The following is a 26,790-nucleotide window of genomic DNA, read 5'->3' as shown; positions in this document are numbered from 1 at the left end:
TCCTGATGCTGTGTGTGTGTTTGTGTATGTCTGTTATCTACAGGGCCAGACTAGGGCCAGAGTATTTTGTTGAGGGTTTATCTGTACAGGCCTCTGTTAGAGGGTATGTACTCAACTACACCTCTTAATGAAACAAAATGAAGACAGTAGGAATAGTAGGCATTTCCCAATCCTAACATAATCCATAATTTACTCAAAAATGAAATAAAAAATAAAATAAATTTGTGCAGCTTAATGTAAAATAATCTATAAAAAATCTATTAAAGAAATAGTTTGCCCCATGGATCGCAAAAGCGGGGGATGGGGGAGTGTTGCCCGGGCATAGATTACTTTTGAGGTTTGGGTAAAAATATGGCACACAAAAATACATAGTCTATAGGCCCATATGCATGCATGATTAATCATTAAAAGATTGCGATCTCGATTCAAATGCACATGCGATCTTTTTCCTGAATGACAATGATTGATTACTGTCTATTAAACCTTTGAAATTACAATCACACTGGATTATTTAAACCTGCTGCTGAGCCAGAGAGAGCAGTGGTTATGTAATCTTTATGTTTGAAACAGCTTCACAACACAGTGTTTTCAACTACACAGAATAGGCTACTGCTATTTCTGTGTTGCAAATATCAAATAATAATGAAAGAATTGGGAAAGTTTATAATCCAGATATAAACACTGAAGTTGCAGCAGCGATCAAGTTGAGTAAATTACCTTTGAAACTTTATTATTCACACTTTTTTCCCTTCAAATTGACAAAACAGTACATTCTAAATATAGGTTTTATCAAAGCCCCCTCCTCCAATACCCACCCATCAAACATGTCAGTCATAATTTTAAGTAGACTAGATTGCTAGAGTAAAACCACAAAAAACAAACAACTGAATAAAATAAACTTAATAAATAAAAATATAATAATAATAAATTATGAAATTCTCAAATGATGTTGAAAAGTTAGTCAACAAATATGTGTCACTCTTATATTGCATCACCACCAGGTCATTATCCTGTACCCAAATGTATCCTTTCCCCAAATTCTGTAACCCATTCCTAAAAAGAGGGTGAACCTGGTGGCCACCAACCTGTCATAATTTGTCTTCCAATCATAATACTTATTTAAATCCATTCGGTCATCTCTACATCAGAGCTTAGAAAATATGGGTCTCCAAGGCCATAAATACCTGGACAGAATGGAAATCAACATTCTGGCACCTCTTGAATATAATTATGAACCTTAGACCAAAATTCCTTTCATTTAGAGCAGGATCACAGAGCATGCATCAGGTCTCTGTACTCTCAATCACACCACCAGCATACTGCTCAGGATCCAATAAAAACTATTCAATATTTTAAATTGTACTATAAGCTCTGTAAAAAAAAGCAGCATGAATAATCTTCGAATTTTTTTCTTTTGTGTTTCACAGCAGAAAGTCATATATTTAACATCAGGGTGGATAAATAAAACCAACCACTCATGGTCGCAGAACCACTTAATGAGCCAAGGTCAGTTTCCTGACATGTCATCATCGTATATCAGGGCCTAATGCCACTTTATCAATCTGAATCTAATGCAGTTCTCTAAATTTAAATCAAATATATTTACAATATAGTGTGATGAGGTTGAAACTTGATAGGAGAAAAAGAGTCATATTTGTCAAATCACAAAGAAGAGTTTGCTGCAACAATACCTTCCAGTGGCACAGCATCAGGACAGTAGAAGTGCAGCAGTGCAGCCAGAGCGCAGCCATCAGTGTTGTCCTTCAGGAGATTGTCCACCACGGGGAGACAAAGAGCCGGACGTGCTTTAGAGTCTTCTCTCCTGTACCTCCCCTGTGGATTACACCAAAGACAATAGATAAGAGCAGCATCCCAATTCAGAGGCTGCATCCTTCAAAGGGTGCATTCAAGGCCCATTGCATCACCGCGGCATGACTAAGGCTGTCCCAATTCGAAGGCTCCTTCAAATGCGTCCTTCCCATGCAATGAGGGATACAACAGATGGATCCTTCGCTGCCTTGCCTACCCCAGAATTTATTGCGTGCCGGTGACAACAGGATTTTTTTGAGAGAAATTGCCGAATTACACTTTTAAACGTCTGTATTGGGTTTCAGCTTACTCAAATATCTAATGATCCAAATGTAAAAATTAAAAAGACTAAATCAGTTCAAATGTTAACTTACAGTATATCTCATTATATATAGATTATATATAGTTTATACTCTTTATTATGTACATAAATGGACCATGGTGAACATATTTTGACAGTTTGTGAACCCTGTTTTGTTTCAGACAAATTTAATATTACTTTCAAAAAAGTCCAAAACAAATGTTACTGCCACTCGTCAACTGCAGCTGCACAGTTGCTATAGGCGACAAGAACAATTCTCCGTAGGCTAGACGTCCCATTTAACAACGCTTGCTCCAACCTTGGTGGCATTCGAAGGATGCAGCCTCTCAATCAGAGGCGAACCAACACTGAGTGGGGGCCCTAGTTGTGTAAATATATTTATTCTGAAGCTTTTTATACATTTATTTGTGATTTTTACCACAGTGTGTTATTTATTTTTATAAAGAGAATTTTTATGACCTTATTAAATGTATGCATCATCTTTCATGTCAAATTCTTACATTTGATCAATAAATTTATAATAATAAATTAATAAAAGTTAAAATAATAAGACACTATAGGGCTGTTACCCATCAAATTAAATAATTTACACTGCAAAATTACAACTGCAATAAATAATCTCATGAGATTGATGTTTTAAATAAATGTTTGAATATACAAATAAAAAAATGCAATACTACATGAAACTAAACCGCCAATAGAGGGCCGCAAGTGACCGTCTTATTTAGTTGAGCCATTCATACAAAAGATTTGTTCAAAACATTCAACATTCATCTAGAAAAACTAGAAGGGATAGTTCACCCAAAAATGAAAATTCTGTCAGTATTTACTCACCCTCATGTTGTTCCAACCCCGTAAGACCTTCGTTCATCTTCGGAACACAGATTAAGATATTTTTGATTAAATCTGAGAGCTGGATCACTCTTCCATAGGCTTCTAAGGGATTGAAACTTGTTCCCCGAAAAGTTTTTACAGACATCGTTAAAATAGTCCAAGTGACTACAATGCCTCAATCTTAAGTTTATCAAACGACGAGAACACTTTTTGTGCGCAAAAAAAACGAAAATAACGACAATTTCAACTATTCATTTCCTTCTCTGTGGGCCTCGAGTCAGTTCACTAGTGTAATAGCGTAAGCTTCTGTTGATACACCTCACACGCATCACCCACATGACCAGCGTCGGCCAATAGTGAGCCTACGTGTGACGTAACACTACGCTATCACACTACGTGAACTGACTAGAGGACAGAATTTTACTTTTTGTGGGTGAACTATCCCTTTAAATAAAAGAATAGCTATATAATCCAATTATGGTTGTACCTAAAAGTAGCATACCAACGGCCATAAAAAGAAAAATTAGGCCTTGGTGGACAGGTTCTCAAACTGAAAACAAGAGGTAAATTCCAATCAGAAGTGAGCATTCATCATCGTTTTATTTTCACTGGTCAATTTTTTCCAAAATACACATTTATGTCTTTATTTTACTACACTTTGTCTGTTCGCGTATGTAGATTTCGACTAAATTCATCAAAAGTTGGCATTCTAAAACATCACGCTGATCCGCGATCGCTGTCTGCACCCTGTCATCACATATACCGTTAGAAAGAAAATAGAAAATCCAATTATGGTAATTTCCTGTTTATCAGCAACATATCATGAAAGTAAAAAGGGCGATTTAACTCGAAATGTGCAATCTCATTGCCTGATGCCAATTTCTGACAACGTGATTCGTTCATAATCATCACGTGACGCTCTCTGACATTATATACATACATCACATACTATACTTTACACACTATACAAAACAATTACATTACACAACACATTTCAGTTTTTGTATAATATAATTACTATATAATACTAAACAAATCTGTAATTGTGAGATCCTAAAGTGGTTTTGAGTCCCTCAGGCAGATACATACCTGTGTGATGGACTGTTGATGTGTTGTTATGATAAGTGATGGATGAAGCAATAATGAGTTTTGGATGTTAAACAGTGTGATGCATGGATTTTACTTGGACCTAAAGCATATTTTGTCTGTAATTCGTGGCTTTCAATAGAAATTAGTGGAATTTTGCAATAAAAATCTTTAAAGGCCATTTTCTCAAAATGAGTTTTTTCTCACACTCCCGAGTGACGATTTTCCACTTCTGTAGCACCTACATACACCAAACTTTACAGTCTTATTCCTAACTATATTGTGAAGGTTATTCGAGAGGGATTTTTTGATATCATTCTTGGCCTGATTTGTATGACATTTTATGCCTAAAAATAGGGCGGAGATAATTTTTTAAGGCTATATTGACAGTATTTTCTGATTTACAGGGTAACAAAAGGAGATATTCATAATCCCCTCTGGTAATGTCTTTTCATAGAATATATCAACAAACTGCAAACATATTTTTGAACCTTGTTTTTTACAATACACTTTTTTTTTTTATTAGATGTCGCCTTGGCTAGGGCAGTTCATTGGAACGAATGCGTCAATAGAGCCGCCATCTACAGAACAGGGGAGCCCCTCCTCTTTAATGCATCAGCGTCAATGTAGGAAAAGGTCTAAAACGTACCTCAGTAACGTTATATATCTATGACCGAACCACAGCAAAAAAAAAGTTTGCTCTTCTATGGCGTGAAACTCGATCTCCTACAACTTTTACTATCTTCTTTGACATTGGAAGTGTTCTGCAGGGGAATTTGAATGTTTGTTGCTGCGTCACTGCGTGAAATCGTGAGTAACTTTAACGTTACGCTTCTCTGAATCAACTTGACAGTATTGCCGAAGTACGTATGGGTCAATATAAGAGCCCCAACGAGTGACGAATTACTGGGTATTCAATGGGGCTATTTTGTGACCGTTAAAATCTACTTGAACTGTTGATTCTTTGTGATTCATTGAATGGTGATTCAGTTCACTTCATTTGAGTCTAACTGATTCGAAATGTTCTCACGAGCTGAACTTATGTTTCATTTTAACGACGATGATGATTAAAACCACAAAACGGCCTTAAACAATTACTAAATAAACGAAAAAATATTACGTTAATACATTTATTTCATGCATTGACTGATTCTAACGGCGTTGCACGAGCTCGCGGCGCCATCTGCGGGACACTCTAAGCATGTTAGCCAGGGTTCAAAGAGCCAAATGTGAGTAAAATTCGGCGTTGAAACAGTAACGTTACCTTTTTAAATGAATTTTAACAATGCACGGTGATGAGAATGTGAGATGGCTTAGTGCGATCATCAAATCGCAACGGTTATGATGTAATTAATATAGTCGGACGGACGTGCTGCATGTTTCGGAGTAACGTAACGTTCTACTATGGCAAGCTGTTTTAGCATTAAATACCACTGGCTGTAACTTAAGTTACTAAGTTAGTCATAATTTAATTCTGACTAGTCAAAATTCCAATTCCAGATTTCTTAATTCCAATTTTGAACCGTCATAATTGGAATTAAGATATCTACAATGTTTTTTTGAGTAGTCATATTCGTACATTGAAAAATATTTCCGGAGATTTTCAAATGAGTTTTGACTAGTAGAATTTGTAATTAAAGATAGGCTATCAATAATGGATTTTGTACTAGGCGTCATTTTAATTCAAGATATATCTCGAATTATAATTTTACTAGTGATAATTAAATTAGAGATAACTCTAACTGAATTATTACTAGTAAAAAATATAATTAAATTATCCCTAACTGGTTTTTTACTAGTCATAATAAAATTAAAGATATCTTTAATTCATATTTTTTTTAAAGATATCCCAAATACATTTGTAGATATCTGATAGTAATTTATTAGTATTCAAAATCAAATTACAATTGTAGATATCTTGAATTGGATTTTTGACTAGTCAAATCTCATTTAAAGATATCTGCAATTTAATTACGGATATCTCAATCTGATTTTTGACTAGGAAGACCTTTCTTTGGAGATATCTGCATTTAGCGTTGTAACTAGGAAGAATTTCAATGTAGATATCTGGAATTAGCATTCTGACTAGTCAAAATTGATATCTTAAAACATGCATGCAAATACACTTTTGCTAAGACACACCTTAAACATTTTATTAACCAATCCTACCTTGGAAATGAAACTGTTGTCATCCACCATGGTGTATTCACACCAGAACAGCCCGCTAGTTCACAAATACAATGTTGATTTTTTTTTTGTTTGGTGCGGTTCGCTTTCACACTGCCCCTTTTGCAAGTGCTCCTTTTGCTTGGTCCGCACCCGAGTGCGATTTGCTTTATTCAGACCTGATCAAAAGATCTGCACCGCAACGGGGAAATGAACTTGAATTCGATTCAATCGAACCAAACAAGGCAGGTGTGAATACACCCTAAGAATAGTCTAATAAAGGTCCTGCGTCTTAAAAAAAAGGTCCTGCATCTTTTATTTTATCTGATTTATTTATATAATACTCTATTGGGTTTAACTTTACTAGGAGAGAGCATGGGTGAAAATTCAGCATAACTTCAGCATTCATCTAAAAGCTGGGAAAACCAGGTTGCTGTGCGCCTTGCAATGTTTCCAAAATAACTTCCTATTAATATTTTCCTATTTCTTGAAATAACTTTCTATGAATTTATATATTTGTCAAAAATATTTTGAATAAATCTAATATATAGAGTAAATTAAATATCAAGTGCTATATTGGTATATAGGAAATTTAACATGTTTTTATTTTCAATTGTTTTTATGAAAGCTTAAAATTTGTGGATTGACTTGTCCCAAACATCTGCAGGGCAATTTATGATTTAGAATGTCTAACCACAAAGGAAAAACAAATCTGTATGAGCCCATTCTTTAGCCATAATCGCAGAAATTGTTTTGAAGTGTTTGTTTGGAATAGATATGATTTTCACAGACAGATAAAATCTTTCTAAAGTAAATGAAGACTCAGTAAATTACATTAAATAACTCTTATTTAATTACATTAATTCTTCATTACTGTAGACTGTTTTCAATAGCATCCAAAAATAAGGAAATAATAATTATTTCAGAGTCAAACATTTTTATAAATATTTCCTCACCTTTTGAATGGTGCAGGGTTCTTCTATATCGTGACCTCTCTGTTCTTGTGCCAAAAGGTCTCTAAGATGATCATTAACCTGCATTGAAAAATTAACACATACTGTAGCCAACATATGGACAAGCACAAATAAACCGATTCACACACAAGATTTTTCTATGCATTTTGTATTTGCATATATATTAGACATAAACTGTCAATTCATATCAAATCAAATTAACAGGCTTTTAAAGGTTAAACGGGTAAAAAATAGCTTTAAAGACACCTGGGCAGTTTATAATATAATAATTTATGGAAACAAAGTACAGATGTGTGAAATTATGAATTACTCGTAGTGTAGTGTTATGGAACAGTGAATTACTGTCTGTAGATTTAACTCAAATATGTAATTCTCTTTACTTGTCTTGTCAGGTGGATGCTTGATAACATATGATGAAAAAAAACATGATGGACAGAGAGTGTTTTCATACTTCATAAGAGGTAAGCTAAACAACATAACATACTATGATCTCTATTTATTTTTATGATTTCTATTTTTGATATTCTACTTGCAACAAAAGGACACTTTTAAAATTTTAGTTTGCAGCATGATAGTAAACATCATAAGCACATTTATTTTGTCAGTCATCACAAAATAAATGGGCAAAATAATGGGTAAATGTTTAAGTGTTAAAAAATGTTCCAGATTCAGAAATATATCACTGTATGATGGATTGGTCTATGCTTTTGACTATTGTATATTGTGCAGAAGTTAGACGTAAATATTTCTTTATTAATTTGTTTTTTATTTGTTTTAGTATGGCTACAATTAGTCAACAGACAGAACTTCCTCTCCGAGTCGAGAACTGGACGAGAGAGCAAGTTTATTACTGGGTGACTGAGGCGATTAAAGTGGATAAAAAATATGCGGACAAACTGTATGAGGGAGAAGTATCAGGGGAAGAATTAGTCTGTTACCAGCTCAAACATCTGCTGGATCTTGGTATTAAGCATGGTCCTGCTGTTAAGATTATCACCTGCTTAGAGAAGGTAAAAATGAAAGAACAAGATTCATATTCTTTTGACCATTCCCACACACGGCACACAGAGGCCAGGCTAGACACAACAGTAGAAAACAAAGACAGAGCTTCAACAGATCAAACAAAAATATCTACAAATGCAAAGGAATCTAAGAGAAAACTGAAAACTGATTTTAAAAGGACTAAATCCATGGAAAGAATGAAGTTTGGAAAAGATTCAACGGATAAAATCTCTCAAAGCAGCAATCCAAAAGAAGACTCACAACCAAATGAACCTTCTAGTTCACCCCCTACACAAAATAAAAATATTCCACTTTCAGGAATTTCTATTTGTACATCTTCCAGAGAAACTGAATCAACAGAGTCAACTGACCCTAAAACATCAGACATTAATGCTGGTGAAGTAGCTGAAAAGGAAAAGCACATAAAGAAGTCTGGATCCTTACAACACTCATGTAGTCTCCATCCATTTGATCAGAATTCTGCTTCTCATCGATATATTCAAAACTACACTTTACCACCAGAGACGGGACCAGGTAATCTGACCGATCCAGTTCATGAGTATAAGTTCATGGGTAGAGCAGATGATATGAATGTGATAAAGAAGAAGTTCAATAAAGAGGTGTTCCGGTTTACTGCTGGTTGTATGAACAGCCGTACAAATGGAACAATCCACTTTGGTGTAGCAGACTCCAAAGACTCTCAATACGCTCATGCTGAGATCATTGGGGTCAGTGTTGACAAGAAGGACACCATCATTGATCACTTTAATCAAGGTATTAAATCATACTTTGAAGAGCACACAGATGAAGCAAAGGCATGCATCAGGCAGCCACGCTTTGTAGAAGTACTCTGCCCTGACAGCACCCTATCTGGCAAATATGTCATAGAGGTGGATGTTGTTCCATCCCACAGCATAGTTCATGGGAAGCTGTTTTATACCCAGACTCTGGATGAGGACAATCAATGGAAGAAGAACAAAGGAAAATCACTTTTCATCAGAGATGGAGCTGCAACCCGAGATATCTATAAAATTAGTTATCCAAAAGATTTGCATGATGAACTGACCCGAATAAATGTTATGGACGACAGGAGGAAGGAGGCAGAAAAAAGGCCTGAAAGCAAAGGAACATCAAACCAGGGGGAAAAGCTGAAGAATCTGATGACATGTGGTGGAAGCAGACTGGATCATTATGATTACTTCATCATTGTAACAAACAAAAGTCACCCTGAACAACTCCAGCATCTTCAGTTCATGACAACATTGAAATTGTTCTGTGTGTTGGACTTTGATCCAAACTCTGTAGTAAATGGGTCCTGCCACAGATACAGAGATGTTCGAATTGCAAATCTTCACAACCCAAGCCAGTTCCATGGGGACCCAGGAACAATTGTGAAAAATCTCAACCTGTACAAACAAATAAGTTGGGTATTTTGTAATGGCAGAGAAGACCTGAGCACTGAACCTGACCGACCACTCCGACCAAGCGAATGGTTAAAATATAGAGCAAGAGAAGTACAGGATATGATCTCGTTCATCTGCAACCCAGACATTCTTCCAAGAGGACGATTCTTAGTCATATTCCTCCTACTCTCCACTGTTGAGGCCATGAATGACCCAATTTTTGACACTTTCATGTCATTTTATAAAAACCTTGTGGGTACAGAGAACACATTAAGTATTTGCACTTCAGATGCTTCTTTTCAAAAATGGAGGGATTATATTCAATCCAGATGTGAACATGACATCAGTCAGCAGAGTGTATATGACCTGGAGCTCAGTGAAATCAATGGGACAATACTGAAACTGGGCCAGAACAAGCAAAATGCTCAGAGACTTCTCCCATCTGCTGAGGGAAGTTCAGTGATTCTCCAAAATAAAGATGAGGACCTGATGACATCACTTGATATCCTGTGTGAAAACGAATGTGAAAACGAATTTGATGAGAGCTCTGCAGAATTTGAAGAGTTCAAAATTAAAACTGAATCTGAGTTCTATAGAGGAGGCAAAGTGAAATGGTGGAACTTCTATTTCTCAGAGCAACCTGCTGCAAAGCCTTTCATAAAACGGGACAAACATTCAAAACTAGAGAACAGTATCAGATCTCAGACCAAAAATCCCAAAAGTACTTGTGTCATGCTGAATCTCTTTCATCACCCGGGCTGTGGCGGCACCACCATGGCCATGCATGTGATGTGGAATCTGCGAAAAGATTTCAGATGTGCAGTGTTAAAAGACAACATCGTTTCAAAGGAAGAAGTAGCCCAACATGTTGCTCATCTGATAAAGTGTGGAAAAAGTGAGCATTCATTAAAAACACCAGTCCTGCTACTAGTTGAAGACTCAGAAGAAACAGAAAACACACTCAAACTCCAGCATTCCTTGAGAAAATTCACGATAGAAACGGGGGCATTTATCATCATCTTAAACTGCATACGTACAAAAACTCCAAAAGACAGACACATGAAAAGTGTTGATCCGAGTGAGTTCATTACAGCAGAATTGTCTGTCAAGGAAAAACATGCTTTTGAAATGAAGCTTAAAGAACTTCAAGAAATAAAGTCTTTCACAACTGAGAACTTCTACAGTTTTATGATCATGAAAACTAATTTCGACCCTGTGTATGTTGAAAATGTTGCAACTAACATACTAAAAGATTTCAGAGTCGAAAGCAAACAAGCACGGCTCTTCTGCATACTGGCTTTGCTGAATTCATATGTGGCCGAACCAGCCGTCTCAAGATCTTTATGTGAAGATTTTCTGGGCATCAAAAGTGCATTGTGGGGAAGAGAACCCGTGTTGGAGAAAATGGAGCCTTATTCCTGTTTGCTGATTGAATTTGGAGCGGAAGAATATGGGGGATTCAAAGCAATTCGCTTTGTTCATCAGCATCTTGCCACAGAATGTGTCAAACAACTAGAGGAGAACCATAACTGCTCCAGACCAGACATAGTCCTTGACATGTTGCATTGTGATGCCTTTTTTAAAACTTTTGCAGTGAAGGACATTCTTGTTCAATCAATGAAAAGCATGCTGATCACTCGTCAACGCAAGACAGAAGGCGATGAGAAAGACACTCTGTTTTCACCACTGATAGAAGACATAAACTCAAGAGAAGGTGGTCTTAATAAAATACAAGACATTTTTATTGCAGCTTCGGAAAGGTTTGATAAAGACTTCACGATTCCCCAAGCTCTAGCAAGACACTTGTACCTGAAAGCGAAGAACTTTGCCGAAGCTAAAAAGTGGGCAGACAGTGCTAAAGCAATCAATGAAAATTCCTACACTGTAGATACAGTTGGACAAGTTGCAAAAAGTGAATTAAAACACAAACTTGAGAGTAAAAAGCAAGGAAAGAAACCGTGCACAGCTGAAGACTTGAGGGAATATCTAGAGTTAGCAAGCACAGCTACCAAAGCTTTCAGAAGAGCTCAAACCTTGGCAAAGACAGATGATGCCCAAGAAAATGAACAGGAACTTCACAGAAGGTTAAGCCCGTATAATGTATCTGGATACATGGGTGAAATCGACACAGCCATGACTGTTTTTGATGTAATCAGAAAACTACCATTGTTTGAGAATGGTGATCCAATGAAAGATCGTTACATACAGAGCTTTCTCAAAGGAAATCTTCCCTGCTCAAACATCCCAGTTTTGAAAAACAAATCCAATCTTGAATTTGTTGCTGTTCTTCATGGCTATGAATATTTTCTTACATCTTTAAAATCACAGGTGAAAGAGGCATTTGACTTTCTTGAAATTTACTTCACTTACTTGAAAGAAAAAGGATCTGACGGCATGAAAGAAGCAAAGATTCGGAAGAGGATCTCAGAACACTATCAACACTACATCTTATTATTTTGCACCTCTGTAGAGGACCAGCAAAAAGAGAAAAAGCAGAAACCAACTCTGAGTTTGAACATGGAGATTGAAGAGTGCCGAATATTCCTAGAAAAAGACAGGGCAGATACATTTCCAGGCCTTCTCCAATTTTTGGAGCGCAATAAAGATACAGTACAAAGGATTGCTGAAAAATACTCATTCATACTTGAGAATTCTCCCATCAAAAGTACCAAGGACAAAACAAATCATCTGCTTGCGCATATAATACTTAAGTTGATTTGGCCAAAATCAAAGTTATCAAAATCCCCTGAGGACCTCAATGAGCTTTTAAATGACATTCTGCAAGATGTTGGTACACAGCACCCATATCCAGAGCCTTTCTATCTTGCCATACTGCTGCTCTGGCCAGGAAAACATGTTACAAGTACTGGCATTAAGATGTACGTTGATAAAATCAGAAGCTCAGCAAGAAAGAATCTCTCTCATATGTACAGAACAAGGTCAACCATTGCACACTTCTTCTTGGGAAAATCTGATGGAATACCAAGGCTGGTGACGAAAGTTTCCCTAGACCGATCTGAGACTGTCAGTAGTGTGAGGAATCGCAACATTCTCTGGCAAACCGGAGAAATGTTTAAGGAAATCCCAATAAACAGCAAGCTCCTCAGAGTAAGTGGTACTATTGAGCAAGGTGAGGTCTTCACAGAGTATGGAAATCTTAAGATCCCATTGCGTCCTGCATTTCTGGGTGGAGTGAGAAGCGGCTACAGCACTGAGAAAGTGTCCTTCTACATTGGCTTTGCCATGGATGGACCACTTGCTTATGATATTCAGTACGAAGATGACAGATAGATAATGTATGACAACTGTATGTCTATTTCTAGTAATTTAGATCTTGATCTAAAAAACATTTTTTTATCGCAGAAAACTTCTAAAATGAATCCGATTTAATCTGTTGTAATTTGCTTAACTGTAGTTACCACATTAAAATAAACAAAATGTGAATAGGATGTTTGCATACCCAATGAGAAAATCAAAATGTAAATGTTTAAAATGATCTCAAATAAACATGTACAGAGCAACATAAATTAAAAACAGGCCTTTTTCTTTGCCTCTCTCTCGCAGACATGCTGGATCTCTTTTTAGTAAGTTTCATGTCTCCCTCACTGCACGCTCCGGGTATCTGTCGATGTTTAAATAAATGTTTCAGGGTAGAAACACATCATTTTTAACTTTTGATTTTTTCTGTTCAAAAAGTTTGTTCTATTGTTTAAAATTTACTTTTACATATTTCATTTTTGCTTTTGTTAAATTTAACCAGTTCTGTTGTTACCTAATATAAATAGGCATTTAAAAAAGTTGTATTATTTTTGTTCTAAAAGTTTGATCTATTCTGTTTTTTGTTTATTTTTTTATATTCAATCAGTCTCATTCTTGTTGAAATAATGAAAAAAAATTTTTACAAGACCTTGTGCTGTGTGTTTTTTAAATAAACAGATAGCCTACAAACAGAGATATATAATAGTTCACTGTTCCTACAAATAATAGTCTATATGTAGGTATAATTTGTAGACTATACCTTGTATATGATTGTTTGTTTAAACAACATTAACCAAATTTTCTTTATTTAATGTTGCTCAAACAGTAGAGCGTTGGCACCTGCAACGCCAAGGTCATGGGTTTGATTCCCAGGGAAAGCAAGAACTGATAGGAATGTGAAAATGTGTACCTTGAAATGCAATGTAAGTCGCTTTGGATAAAAGCATCCACCAAATGTAAAATTATTAGCTTACTATATAACATGCAGTTTCAACTCCACCAAATCTTAGGTTGTTTCATTATTGTACAGCAAATGTCAATAGCTCTTGTTTTGATTTTTCATGTTTGTTGTAGGCTTATTTGAAAAATTACCATAGTTGTAGTATTTAATCCTTACTGTTAATTGACATTAGCCCCACTTACGTTTCAAAATGCGTCAATTGATGCTGTTCTGCAAAATGTCCCTTTGCGCCACCTGGCGGTCATTTCGCGAATGACATTAAAATGCGACTGGTTTATTTTTGCCGCGGTGGCTTTGCCGCAGCGGTGATAGTCATTCTGGTTGACCACACCAACTGTATGCTGATTTGACCTGCTGGTATTGAGTGGTGTTATATGTATCTGGCTAAAATTCTGGTCAAAGGTCCACACCACAAGAAGGTTCTATGACATAAGCCCTTTGCCAGTCTGCTCTGAGCATGGAAAATGTATCACAATCTAATGTATTCTATTGTATAATCTATTGTACAAATTTAAAGGGTTCATGACATGAGAAACCAAATTTGCCTTGATCTTTTGGTATATAAGAGGTCTTTGTACCTAAAATTTTGTCAAATTTCCTACAAGTTTCATAGCTTAAGACGTCCTCCCCATTATAAACGAACAATTTATTTAATCAAGCTCTAAATACAGCTCGTTGTGGATCCATGGTATGAAGTGACGTACCAGCCGTTTGCATATTAACGCCTCAAGCGCAATACAACTATGTATGGAACGCGATCGGGGCCAATATTCTTTAAACGAAACGCGTGAAATTTGACCGCGTCAACACGCACTGTTTGTCCGCGTTAACGCGGCAATTTTTTACGTGTTTGGTCGTGTTAAGGCGTCAGTTTTCGCCGCGTTCCTTTAGTGCGTGTAAAGACGCACAGTTTTACCATGTTAAGACGTCCAATTTGAACGTGTTTCTTAAACACGCAAACGCACATTCTGTACGTATTGAAGTGTAATATTTTTAAAAAGCAGACTTGCCTTTATATGTACCTAAATATTAATCCTTTAGTTTATTGTGGCATTGCTTTACTGACTACTGTGGGTAACACTTTATATTACGACCCGCAAACAACTGCGTAAGTAAACCGAAATTACGGTGTACGTTTCTGTAATTCTAGTGTACTTCTGTGTAGGTATAAGGGAACAATAAGTTAAGTTTTGGGTAATAAAGGGGTAACAAGCAGATATACAACCTGCAAAGAACTTCGTAAGTAAACCGAAATTACGGTGTACGTTTCTGTAATTATAGTGTACCTCCGTGTAGGTATAAGGGAACAATAAGTTAAGTTTTGGGTAATAAAGGGGTGCAACCAGATATACAAGAAAATTATTTATAATGTAATTATTTTAAAACTAACAGGTACCTATTCTGTTAATGTATTCCAGGCAAAAATTGTACTCTAAACGAGCAATCAGTAAGCTGGTGTGTGGTGGGTGTTCTGGCACAATATGGCTGACGTCGCATCATCCAGGTGCTTCACATTGGAGTCAGTTTGGTGACTTTGGGTGAACCCTGCATCTTCCCTTCTTGTAACACATTATTTGTCATTGTGAGGTATTGTCCAATAAATCCTTGAAAAGTACCCCTTATCGCACAACGTTTCCCTGAGGCAACAAAAAGAAAAACTAATTTTGTGAACATAAAATTAAATTAAAAAAACTCCATAAAACCTGCCACATGGCAAATAATCTTGCTTTCTTCTCACACTATATGCTCCTCTGACCATGTGTCAGAAAAGGACATCCCACCTTCAAATGGTGCTTGATAGTGACTCCCAAACCTTATTGTACTTTTTCAAACATTCTAATTTGTTGCAATCATTTAAAGAAAAATGTACTGAAGATACTGTAGGGCTTAAGAAAACGTTCCGTTGCCTGAGGGCGATGCTGTGGTGTAGAGGGTTAATTTTTAACCTTTAAACTTTTCCTGTTTCCCCCCCAGAACTCTTATATCAATGAATTATGTTTAAAATATAGATATCATTATATTAATATACTGCTTACTTTTGTACCTGATCGCGTTTCATACTGAGAAAGAACGTAGGACAACTTAAAAGGGCATGACAAATCATGACATAAGGCTGACATCACACAACGTACCAATGCATTATCCCTCATGAACAATTACAACGTCTGATGTTTGCATACGTGTACCATTACGACATCCTTCATGAATAAACATGACTTCTGATGTTTGTATACGTATATACCGTATTGTATACGTATCAGAGACATACGTACCATCGCATCACATATGCGAATATAGTCTCAAATACAGCCAATTTCATTGGCTACTGTGCTTTTTGAAGCGTTAACGCAAACAAACAGTGTGTGTTGATGCGGTCAAATTTCACGCGTTTCGTTTAAAGACTATTGGCCCCGATCGCGTTCCATAACTATACCTCATTTCGCATCATTGCATCTTTGCGCCCACAGGTGTTCAGTCGACGTGCAGCGAGTGGGTCTGTTTACACAGACGTGCTGTTCCTGGCTGTGGACAAACTACATGTTTGAATACGCTGCCGAAAGATCCAGACGTCAGGGAAAAATGGATGCAGTTTATTTTTTGCGAACGCCTCAGACACAGCTGTGTTAATTTAAGTGCGTGTTCTCTACATTTCAAGGATTACTGTTTTGAGAACAAATCGTAGTATGGGCCCAACAACGACACCGCAAACTGTAAGTAATGTATTTCATCTTAAAACTATTTTTTATGCATAAGCACTGACGTTAGCCAATCATAACAGCGGGCGTTAACACTGAACTCTCAAAGGGGAAACAACCCCAAAACAGACTGTTTGAATCAGAGGATGAAAAACAGGCTGGGAAAAGGTCATAAATCCCTACATTTTAAAAGTTTTTTGTCCAAAAAACTATAGTAGCTAATACTATAATTACACCTAACGGAACATAATAAAACAAAAATCATGTCATGACCCCTTTAAGACATTTAGCTAATCTGAATTCAGCTAAGAAAAAAATTATTCTGAAATTCACATGCAAACAATGTTTACATATTGATATGTGAGATGCAGGGATCTCACCTTGTTGATCCATGTTGTCACTGCCTCTTCAGCATCATAAGGGAAGTCTTCCTCAGGAAGGAAAGGAGTAAACTTCTGTATGCAGGTCAGCACTCTCTCCACGCTGACCATTTCAACTGTGTACGCCATCATTAAGGTGTCAATCATTGCTAGATGAGAACTCTGAAATGACAAGAGGAAAAAAATGAATGCACAAAACATAAGCGCTCTATTTCTTTCTTTAAATTCTCAAAAAATTAACACAAATTTGTCTAAAAGTTATGTACTAGTAGGTAAGTTAGATTGAGAAAGCCAATATATCAATAATATGTTGTCTTTTTTACATATCTGAGCACAGGGGTTTTGAATGAATGAATGAATGAATGAGGCATTTATATAGTGCTTTCATATGTATTACTGTACCCCCAAAACGCTTTACAATCGTATCTGGGGCTCTCCTCAACCACCACTAGTGTGCAGCATTCACTTGGATATTGGTTGAAACAAAAAAAATATTATTAATCTAATCATTTTTATTTTAATCACAGTTTCATCCACATTTTAATATACATTTTAATGAAATTTATTATTTTTTAATCTCTTTATAAATATTTTTTTTTTTTTGTACAGTTTTTCTCTAGACTTTTCCAATGACCCCATGTGGCATGGTCATTTCCTCCCTGCTTAGTCAGTTTCTCACCTCTAGAGGGTGCTATTGAAATTATGTTGATCAGAAATTGAGGAGTGACTACATTTAAAGAACCCCTGAAATGGATGACAAGTGCAGTTTACTTTTCGGCATTGGCGTATTTCCTTTTAAAACATGAAGTTTGGGTGAGAAATACTGAAGGGCTAGTAGCCTTTAGTTTATGTCACAGCCATTAACAATGATTTGCTACTTGCTATTCGTAGTCAGAATATATGTTAACCCTCAAACCGTATTCACTTTACAGCCCTTAATTCTGTAAATGTGGACAAATGTGGGCACAGAGGACTCAGGCGTGATCCTAATTTTTATTTATTATAAATGTTATATCACTGTCTTCGATAAAGTATTTTTTATTTTGGGGGTATTTTTGAATTTATTTACTTCAAAAAGTACCATATTTTCTATGTAAATTATGCTTATTTTTATGTTTTCTTTTTTTAATTTTTTTAACTACATTAAAATATCATTCCAATGAGTTCCTAGAGCTAAAACCTAAATATGAAGTGACTTTGCTGTCACCTGGTGTCTTATTTTGGTATTAAATTAACAAAAAAACAATAATAACAACTAGATGGCCACTAATGACAATGACAATGACAATTTATTTGTATAGCACTATTAAAAACAACAGCTGTTGACCAATGTGCTTTCCACATAGAATCACAAATCAATACGGAACTTTATATCTAAGAAACATGTAGGCACATATAAATACACAGTTTTTAATCAAAAGCTTTTGAAAATAAATGTTTTAAGTTTGGATTTAAAAATATTAAGAGATGGAGCCTGTCTTAAGCTAATTGGGAGAGCATTCCAAAGTTTAGGTGCAGCGATGCAAAACGCTCGATCTCCTCTGCGCTTTAGCCGCGATTTTGGGGTAGAAAGTAAGGCCAGATTTGAAGAGCGCAGAGACCTTGCAGGCTTTTGTTCTATTAATAATTCCACTAGATACGTTGGTGCTAATCCATTCAAAGATTTATAAACTAAAAGTGAAACTTTAAATTCTACTCTGTAACACACCGGTAACCAGTGCAATGATCTTAGAATTGGTGTAATATGCTCTCTCTTTTTTTTGTTGCACAGAAAACGGGCCGTAGCATTTTGGACAAATTGTAAACGAGATAGTGTTTGCTGACAAATTCCCAAATATAATGAATTACAATAGTCCAATCTCGTCGAAATAAATACATGAATTAATTTTTCAAGGTCTTTGAATGAGAGAAACGGTTTTGCCTTAACGAGCAGACGTAGCTGATAGAAACACGATTTAACCACAGAGTTTATTTGACGATCAAATTTTAGATTGTCGTCTAAAACAAAACCCAAATCTTTCACCCAGGGTTTTAAATACACGGACATCTCACCCAGATTTAAGTTAACAGGTTTTGATTGCTCAGATGGGCTGAACATAATGATTTCGGTTTTCTTTTCGTTAAAAATTAAAAAATTTAAAGAAAGCCATGCCTTTACCTCCTCTAGGCATGCTGTAAGAGACGTTAGGCTTAAAAAATCTCGTTTCACGGGCAAATAAACCTGTGTGTCGTCTGCGTAGCAGTGAAATGACAGCCCGGTTTTTTAAAAATGGACCCAAGAGGAAGCATATATAAAGAAAATAATAATGGAGCTAAAATAGAGCCCTGCGGAACTCCATAGTGTAGGTGTGCTGTTCTCGAATAACGTTCGCCCATCTTAACTGAAAAACTCCTATTTGTTAAAAATGATATTAACCATTTCAAAGCTGATGGCTGTACTACTTAATGGCAGCATATATAGGCTTAACTCTATGAACCACTGTATAAAATGAATTTGACCTCTCAAGTTTTTGACTATCACAAGTTAAAATTGTAATTTTGAAAAAAATAAAAAAATAAAAAATAATATATATATATATATATATATATATATATATATATATATATATATATATATATATATATATATATATATATATATATATATATATATATATATCTGTGTTAGGTGAGACTATACAAAGATGCCAAAATATGCTTAGATAAATATGACCATGCTATAAGGAAAAGACAAAGTAGTAGATCATTTATCATTTATTTCAAACACAGAACATCAAATTTAAATAACTAATTAGTACCAAACAGGTAAGAACATACATAAAATAACTAAATAAGTGACAAGAACAAACAATAATAGTTATTTACACTATTTACAAATTTACATGCACTTGTGGCAGCAGGTAATTGTAATTGAATGTTCTTTGCAGATATATTGTCTGCATTTTCCACATACAGTGCTGGTTTTTTTTTTGTTGGAACTGCAGACATGGCACCTTTTTCTTTTTGTTGGGGGAATTGCTGCAGATGTGCTAGGGATGCTTTCTGAGGAGGGTTGTCCTCTGATCTGATTCAGCATCCTCAGAGAGTTCGCTCCATGGGGAACGCCCTTCCGTCTCTCGATTTGTGGGGACACCAGAGCCTTACCAAGCTCTTCCAAAAAGATCCGCCTTCTCCAGGACTTTACTGCATTCCAGCCAGGATTTATTTCGGACCACAGGACGAAGGCATTGAGAGCTGACACATCGAGCATGCTGGAAAATACAACCATTGGCCAACGGTTTGATTTTCGCTTACAAGTGTAAGCAGCCACCATCTTGAATAATACACACAGAAAAAGAATAAAAATCAAACGTTATACTGACAAAAGTACATTTACATTTATTCACTTAGCAATTCATACATTTGTTACAAATTATAAACCACAAGCAATTTTTTATAGGAAAATTTGTAAAAAATGCAACAAAAAATAAATAAATAGTAAAATACCTGGTCAAGGCTGTCCACTCCACCCTTTGTTTTGTTGTAATCCAGGATTACATCCGGCTTCCTCTCGTCACCTGTGCTGACCATGGCTCCCTTGTGAACTGTGCTCATCAAGAGCACATTTCTGTTTTTTTTTTGGACAGTACGACACAAGTGTGTGTGTATCGGTGAAGGCAAATACTGAAGAGAATTTCTCTCTGCCCCTTGTCTTTACCAGCGCAGATGGGAGCTCAGGTTTATTTTTTCTCACAGTTCGCAGCATGCCCAGTTTTCTCTTCAGGAGCTCCTGGCCAAGGGCATACGACGTGAAATAATTATCACAGGTGATGGTGTGCCCTTAGAGACCCACGGACATGTCGAGGACAACGCACATTGCCAGGTTCTTCTCTCGCTGCCCATCAGCTGGCTTGCCAGTATATATTTGCATATTATATGCATAACTTGTCTTTGCATCACAAGCTGCCCAGATTTTGATGCCATACCTGGCTGGCTTGCTTGGCATATATTGCTTAAAGTTACAGCGTCCTCTAAACGGTACCAGACATTCGTCGACTGTAACTGCTTGGCCAGGGTTGTACATTTTCGGTAGAATTTCAACCCATTTGTCCCATATTTCTCGAATCGCTGCCAGTTTATATTCTCCATCGGTAAGGTCTTGTTTCTCGGTCGTCGAATCTAATGACTCTTGTCATTACTTCAAAGGCTCGCAGAGACATTGTAGCACCAAAAATGGCTCTCCCCGTTTCTGCGTTCCACAGGCTCATTGTGGCCTCATTGTGGGAGCGGTAGACACCGGCCAGCAATAGAAGGCCAATATAAGCCTGTAAGTCCACCCAATCCACCTCATTCCATGACTCTCCAAAGACTCTTTTTCCCTCTAAATTTGTCATGTCTATCAGTGTCTTTTGAATTTGCTCAGGAAAAAAAAGCTCAAAAGCTGATCTTACGTCCTCAACATGTGAACAGGCATATCTCGTTGGCCCAGGAGTCATCTTCATGATATTCTCTGAAGCTGCTCTCCCTGGTGTCTGGTCAGGTGCAGTAGCAGTCCAGACAATTTCCCCATTTTTGGATGCATACGTTGCTACACCAGGATCCTCTACCTCGGAGTCTTCATCTGTGTCGACATAATCTGGGTCAAACTCAGTCTGACTGTCCGTTTCAGATCCTTGATCCTCTGCTGACTCCAAACCACAGTTTGTCTGGTCTCCTTCCTCCCCACTGGATTCCAGGAGAATATCCAGGGTTTCTGCTGCACTAAACCTCCTTCTCATTGTGCTGCTTGCAATGAACTGAGAAAATAACTGCCACTGCATGTTTAGGTAGCATATGCTACATAAACGTTTTGTTTGGAAGTATCAACAAACCTTGCAGTAGCACTTTGATCTGACTCTGAAGGTGTCGGGTGTCAGGTGGTTGATTGGATCATACCAAAAAACATGGTCAGACATTGGCTCATTCAATTCAGTTTTTATTTAAAGAATGCAAAATACTGTTTATACTATTAACAAATAATTATGTATTTTAAAAATGGTTTGATCAAAATGATGTCATTTAACTCTAAACTGCATCTCTAGAGCCTTAAATAGCCCTGAAATTAAAGGAAAAGACAGGATTTTTTGAGTACTTTCAGTCATTTGAAAGCATTTATAATCATGTTTTGCCAAATTCCAAATGTTAAATTCAGATAAATGAGATTCCCTTAAATCCCCTGAAACCAGAAATACTGTGCAAAAAGCAATGACACACTCAGAGTCCTGCCCTGATATCAACTTAACCTTATACAGTACTTTAACTCGAACGACCATATATTTTCATAAGACATTTTCCAGTATTTCTGGAAACAATATACCAATACTGTTCAGCAAGATAATTCAAAAAAATTAAACAAATTTGCTAATGCTTGTTTAAATACACTAAAGCGACTTTAAGAGCTATGAATGGAAAAGCGGAAATGGAACAGAAACTTCTGGTCTCGGGCCCCCTCATGTTTTATATTAGTAAATGGGGTTAAGGAGAGTACAATATGGAGTTCTAGTCTCTGGGCCCCTCCTGTGGAAATGGTGTCCTGGAGGAATGCCTGACCAGAACTCCATATTTTACTCTCCTCAACCCCATTTACCAATATAAAACTCTTAATTACTATAGCAGTCCTATCTTTGGAAAGTGCAGCAGTGGTAAACCATTACTTGTGTTTTGTACACTGGGCAAATCCCACGAGCTTTGCCATTTGAAATGATGTTGTTTCTATTATGTGTTGCTTACTCAACCTTGATACAACATCTTGCAAAGTGACAAAAAAATACAAGTATATGTGTAGGCTGTGTCTGGCATAAAATCTCTTTGACCAGCTCCAAAGAAGTGTAACTTTCTGATTAAAATAATAAAAAAACGTTAAGTTACTTAACCAAACAAATTCACAAGTAACTAAAATTAGGAAATAACAGTTTAATCCATGGGGATCAGCAACCCTAGGCTTTTCACCATCCCTAAATAGCAAAGAAAAGATTTAGATTAAAATCCAAACATGCCTTAAAAATCAATTTTAGAATAAACATGCGCTGTCAAGGGTGTGCTTTGCCAGTAAGAGACAGTTTGCTTGATTAAAAACTAATTCAAAACGCAAATGTAAAGCTCTTCTAATCAATACTAACAGATGAGAGAAGCGTTTTAAGTTTTTACTCTTCTTATTTTAGGTCTGAGAAGCTTACCAAGCGTTTATCGTAAGCATCCAAAAATCTCTCTGGATTGCACCCAAACATTCTGATTTGGTGTGTGCTGCACACACACAACTTACGCAGTCATGACAGGCCATGCAACTTGTGTATATGTTGACATTCTGTATCTGAATGATTCAGATAGTGATGTAGGAAACACTCAAACCAAAATAAAAGTTTTTATTTACCAGAAAACTGAAACAAAAAAATACACAATAAATAAATTTGATTGTTAAATCATCAAAACACTAATTTAAGTTGTATACAAACATATAAGTTGCACTAACGCAGTTTTTATATAAACTTTTTAATTATATGATCATGTTTTCACTTCAGTTCCTTTTTGAAACATATTTGTTGTTGAAATGTAAACATTTAAATTATAGCTTATTGACTAATAGACCTCAGGCAGGATAGATGCCATATTGAATGTAATGAGGATGAAAACGAGGCTGTGAGGGACAGACTTAACAGTCTTTACAATGGCAAAGCACAATTCACAACTTTCAAAAATGTTTTACGGAGTTTTAGTCTACCACATTTTTTTGTTGTTTTTTTCAAGAAAGACATTTGGTCAGCTGAACAATGTATGTTGTTAAACACTGAACGAACTGTATTTCTATTCCTCATAGTCATAGCCTCATATTCATTCCTATCAAAACTAGATTAGGGTCATTGGACACTGAATTGCTTACCTGGGGTAAATGAAACGTTACCTGACAGTTTAAATGCTGTTTTACAGACGTCTTTCTGCACTTATCGAGTGTTAACATTTATTACACGGTTCACGTGTGATCTGAGGTGGCTACAGATTATGTATGTTAGTAAAGTGATTTCTGAAATGCTGAAAAGTGGATCGGACCGAGCACCACAACACACTTTTAGCCAATCAGCAGTAAGGGGCGTGTCATTTTTTGCCTGTAGCTCATCTCAAACAGTGCTGTTTACAGATAGCAGAGATTTCTAAGGCCCTACCAGATTGAATCTGACAAGTTTGTCTCTACACTGCAGACTGTATATCAAACACAGGACAAATCACTGAACCTTTCTATAAAGAAGCACTAAACATTGCTTGGTATGAATAAAACACTGAATTCAAACATTGGCACATTATTTACACACAGTATGCATATTATTAAAGAGGTTTTCACATTTCTCTATTATATACTTTCAGCTGTTCTTTAAAAAAACAAACAATAATGTCCAGTCTTATTCTTCACAGAAAAAAAGTTGAGCATTGTACGCTCTAATATTACTAATGGTGTTAAACGTACATCCACTGGGCAATTAACAGTCTAAATGTGAAGTAGAAATTTAAAGAAGTGCTCATGAACCAGGTGCTGAAAACTGTCCTGGTACAGTGTGCATCAACAGGAAGTGCTTTCACATCATCAAAGGCTGAGAGGGGCAGGTCTGGGTCTGCTTCTGAGAGCTCAGGTATCTCTCACTGATAGACATAATATGTTGATGTGTGTGGTGCCATTTTCAGATGGTTCATGCTTCGGTATGCAAACATGCTTTTATTCTCTCTTTCACTCTCTGCATAAAGACCCGTTGTGTTTGTCCTCCCTCCTACTAACAGAGTGACTGAAGGGTGGAGCACTGCCAACCAAAGAAGGTGAAGAGTAATTCTAGGAACTATTCTTCATGGAGGTTTTATCATGTTCACCTGACTTTCATCCTCACCTACTGTACAATAACAATACAACTATTAACATGCTCATAAACATACATTCAGCAGTTTACAGGAGATTCAATATGTAACCCATTCAAGACTGAATGGTACAATTTGCAAACAAATTATAAGTGCATTACAAATTGCCACCATGGGTAAATTGAGGAAGAGGTTTAATTAATGTTAACTCTGTGTTAGAATATACAATGGCCCCAAAAAGAATGTGGACATTTCTCTCACTTCACAAGTCAAATACGAAAGCATCAAAGATATGGCATCTTTAACAAATGATGCTAGAGATTTTCTCAGAACAAACTTTTTTGAACAACTTTTTAACTAGTCTCAAGGTCATTTTTAACAATAGTCAAACATATTGTTTGACACCCAGAAAGATTCCAAGACTTTGCATCTTAATTTTGGGCAATATATTTATTATTTCATATTTGAAACCTGAAAAACTTTTTTTATTAAATGTTTTGATTGAAATGTGTGCTTGTGCTATATTTCTTTAAAATAATTGCCACTTGGTTTGATCATTTGCTGTTAATGCAAAGACAAACATTTTTAATTGAGAATAAGTGTCCAAATACTTTTTAGGGCCACTGTATACAGTGGTGTCCCAAAAGTCTTAAACCTTTTGAAAATATAATATTTTTTTATATTTAATATTTAAACCTGTAAAGAATATTCAAACAAAGGAACATCATGACGTTTGATGAAGAAATGTTTCTAGGTGAAATATCAAACAATTAAAGGGATATTTCACTCAAAAATTAAACGTCTGTCGTCATTTACTCACCCTCAAGTTGTTCTAAGCCTGTATGAGTTGCTGGTCCCAACTGACTTCCATAGTATGAAAAAAATACTATGGAAGTCAATAGGGACCAGAAACTGTTTGGTTACTGACATTCTTCAAAATATCTTCTTTTGTGTTCAACAGAAGAAAGGAACTCGTATAGGTTTAGAACAACTTGATGTGACCCACAACTAATGTGACTGCACCTTAAAGGGATAGTTCACTCAAAAATTAAAGATCTTCCAAACATTTGCATTTTTTCCCCCATAATATGGAAGTCAATGGGGCAGTTCAAATGTTTGGTTACCCATATTCTCCAAAAATATTATTTCGTGTTCAGCAGAAAAAAATTATTTATACAGGTTTAGAACAAGTTGAGGGTGAGTAAATGATGAGTTTTAATTATTATTTTTTTTTTTAAGTATATCCGAGTGAAAAAATGTAGATCTGATGTAGATCGGAACTTGATTTTGTCCATGGGGAATTGATTGGATGGTAATGCAAAATGATTAATCAAAATAGAAAAGAATGCAAAAGACCTTTAAGACCTTTAGTCTGCACTGTACATGTAAAGTGTAAACCATTGCCTTCTGTGTTTAACCTCCTACGTAGTCGAGTGAAAAGCATATGTGCAGTCAACACTTTTTCTCCCAAATATGCTGATTAAAGGGAATATCATCAATGCAGTTTCACAGCAGTGCAGACCTCTCTCACACACACCTCGACACACTGCCGCAGTGCTAATCGCCATGCCAACAGGCAAACCCACCCATGTGCACATATTACGCAGTGAACTCCTACAGAGACAGGAAAATGACCTGTGTTTGTGGACATGGTAAGGTGTATCAGTGGGAGAGATTTGCACACTGTGAGACAAAACGAAGGTCAGATAAGACATGCACTTCTCACATGAGCACATCTTATCTGAACAACCCTGCCAATCATAAACACACACGCTGTGGATGATCCAAAGACAAATCTGATAGCATGTGGAGATGTGTTTTCATTTTGAAGCTTAATGTACATACATGTAGGGTGACTCTGCAAGTTTGTGGATGTGTCGGTGTTCATGACTTAATGTGCCTGTAGTGTCTGTGTTAAAACAGATGGTCTAGACTGAGTGCAGTGCTCTCAGAGAGGTAAATGCACCTAAATTGAATACTGAAAGGATACCGACTGACTGTTACTGCAGAGAGAGTGAGGGAGAGAAAGGGAATACTGCAATGCA

At 36.3% G+C, this 26,790-nt stretch overlaps 2 protein-coding genes across 6 annotated transcripts in view; one reads left to right on the top strand and one right to left on the bottom strand.

Annotated features, from left to right (window-relative positions):
- The window catches only part of camsap2b (calmodulin regulated spectrin-associated protein family, member 2b), a 53,834-nt gene that overhangs the window by 16,108 nt on the left and 10,936 nt on the right, over window positions 1-26,790 (bottom strand). For all 5 annotated transcript variants that reach the window (XM_077221958.1, XM_077221960.1, XM_077221959.1 and 2 more), the window contains 3 exons: window positions 16,892-17,053; window positions 7,174-7,251; window positions 1,692-1,833 (listed from right to left, as the gene is read on the bottom strand). In XM_077221958.1, the coding sequence (XP_077078073.1) occupies window positions 1,692-1,833; window positions 7,174-7,251; window positions 16,892-17,053 (382 nt within the window). The remainder of the gene's footprint in view (window positions 1-1,691; window positions 1,834-7,173; window positions 7,252-16,891; window positions 17,054-26,790) is intronic.
- LOC143731244 (sterile alpha motif domain-containing protein 9) lies at window positions 4,635-13,130 on the top strand. The gene is made up of 3 exons (XM_077221957.1): window positions 4,635-4,861; window positions 7,584-7,652; window positions 7,970-13,130. The coding sequence occupies exon 3, from the start codon at window positions 7,971-7,973 to the stop codon at window positions 12,885-12,887; it is 4,917 nt and encodes a 1,638-aa protein (XP_077078072.1). The 5' UTR covers window positions 4,635-4,861; window positions 7,584-7,652; window position 7,970; the 3' UTR covers window positions 12,888-13,130.

The sequence above is a fragment of the Siphateles boraxobius genome, unplaced genomic scaffold (assembly GCF_051911475.1).
Source record: "Siphateles boraxobius isolate OS27281-9 unplaced genomic scaffold, OSU_SipBor_1 86, whole genome shotgun sequence".
Classification (NCBI taxonomy): Eukaryota; Metazoa; Chordata; class Actinopteri; order Cypriniformes; family Leuciscidae; genus Siphateles; species Siphateles boraxobius.
Note: the sequence above shows the minus strand (reverse complement) of the source record. Positions and strands in the feature narration are given on the sequence as shown.

Bases quoted from the DNA above. Each gene is read 5' to 3' on its own strand.
- LOC143731244 (XM_077221957.1), top strand. From the start codon at position 7,971: ATGGCTACAATTAGTCAACAGACAGAACTTCCTCTCCGAGTCGAGAAC.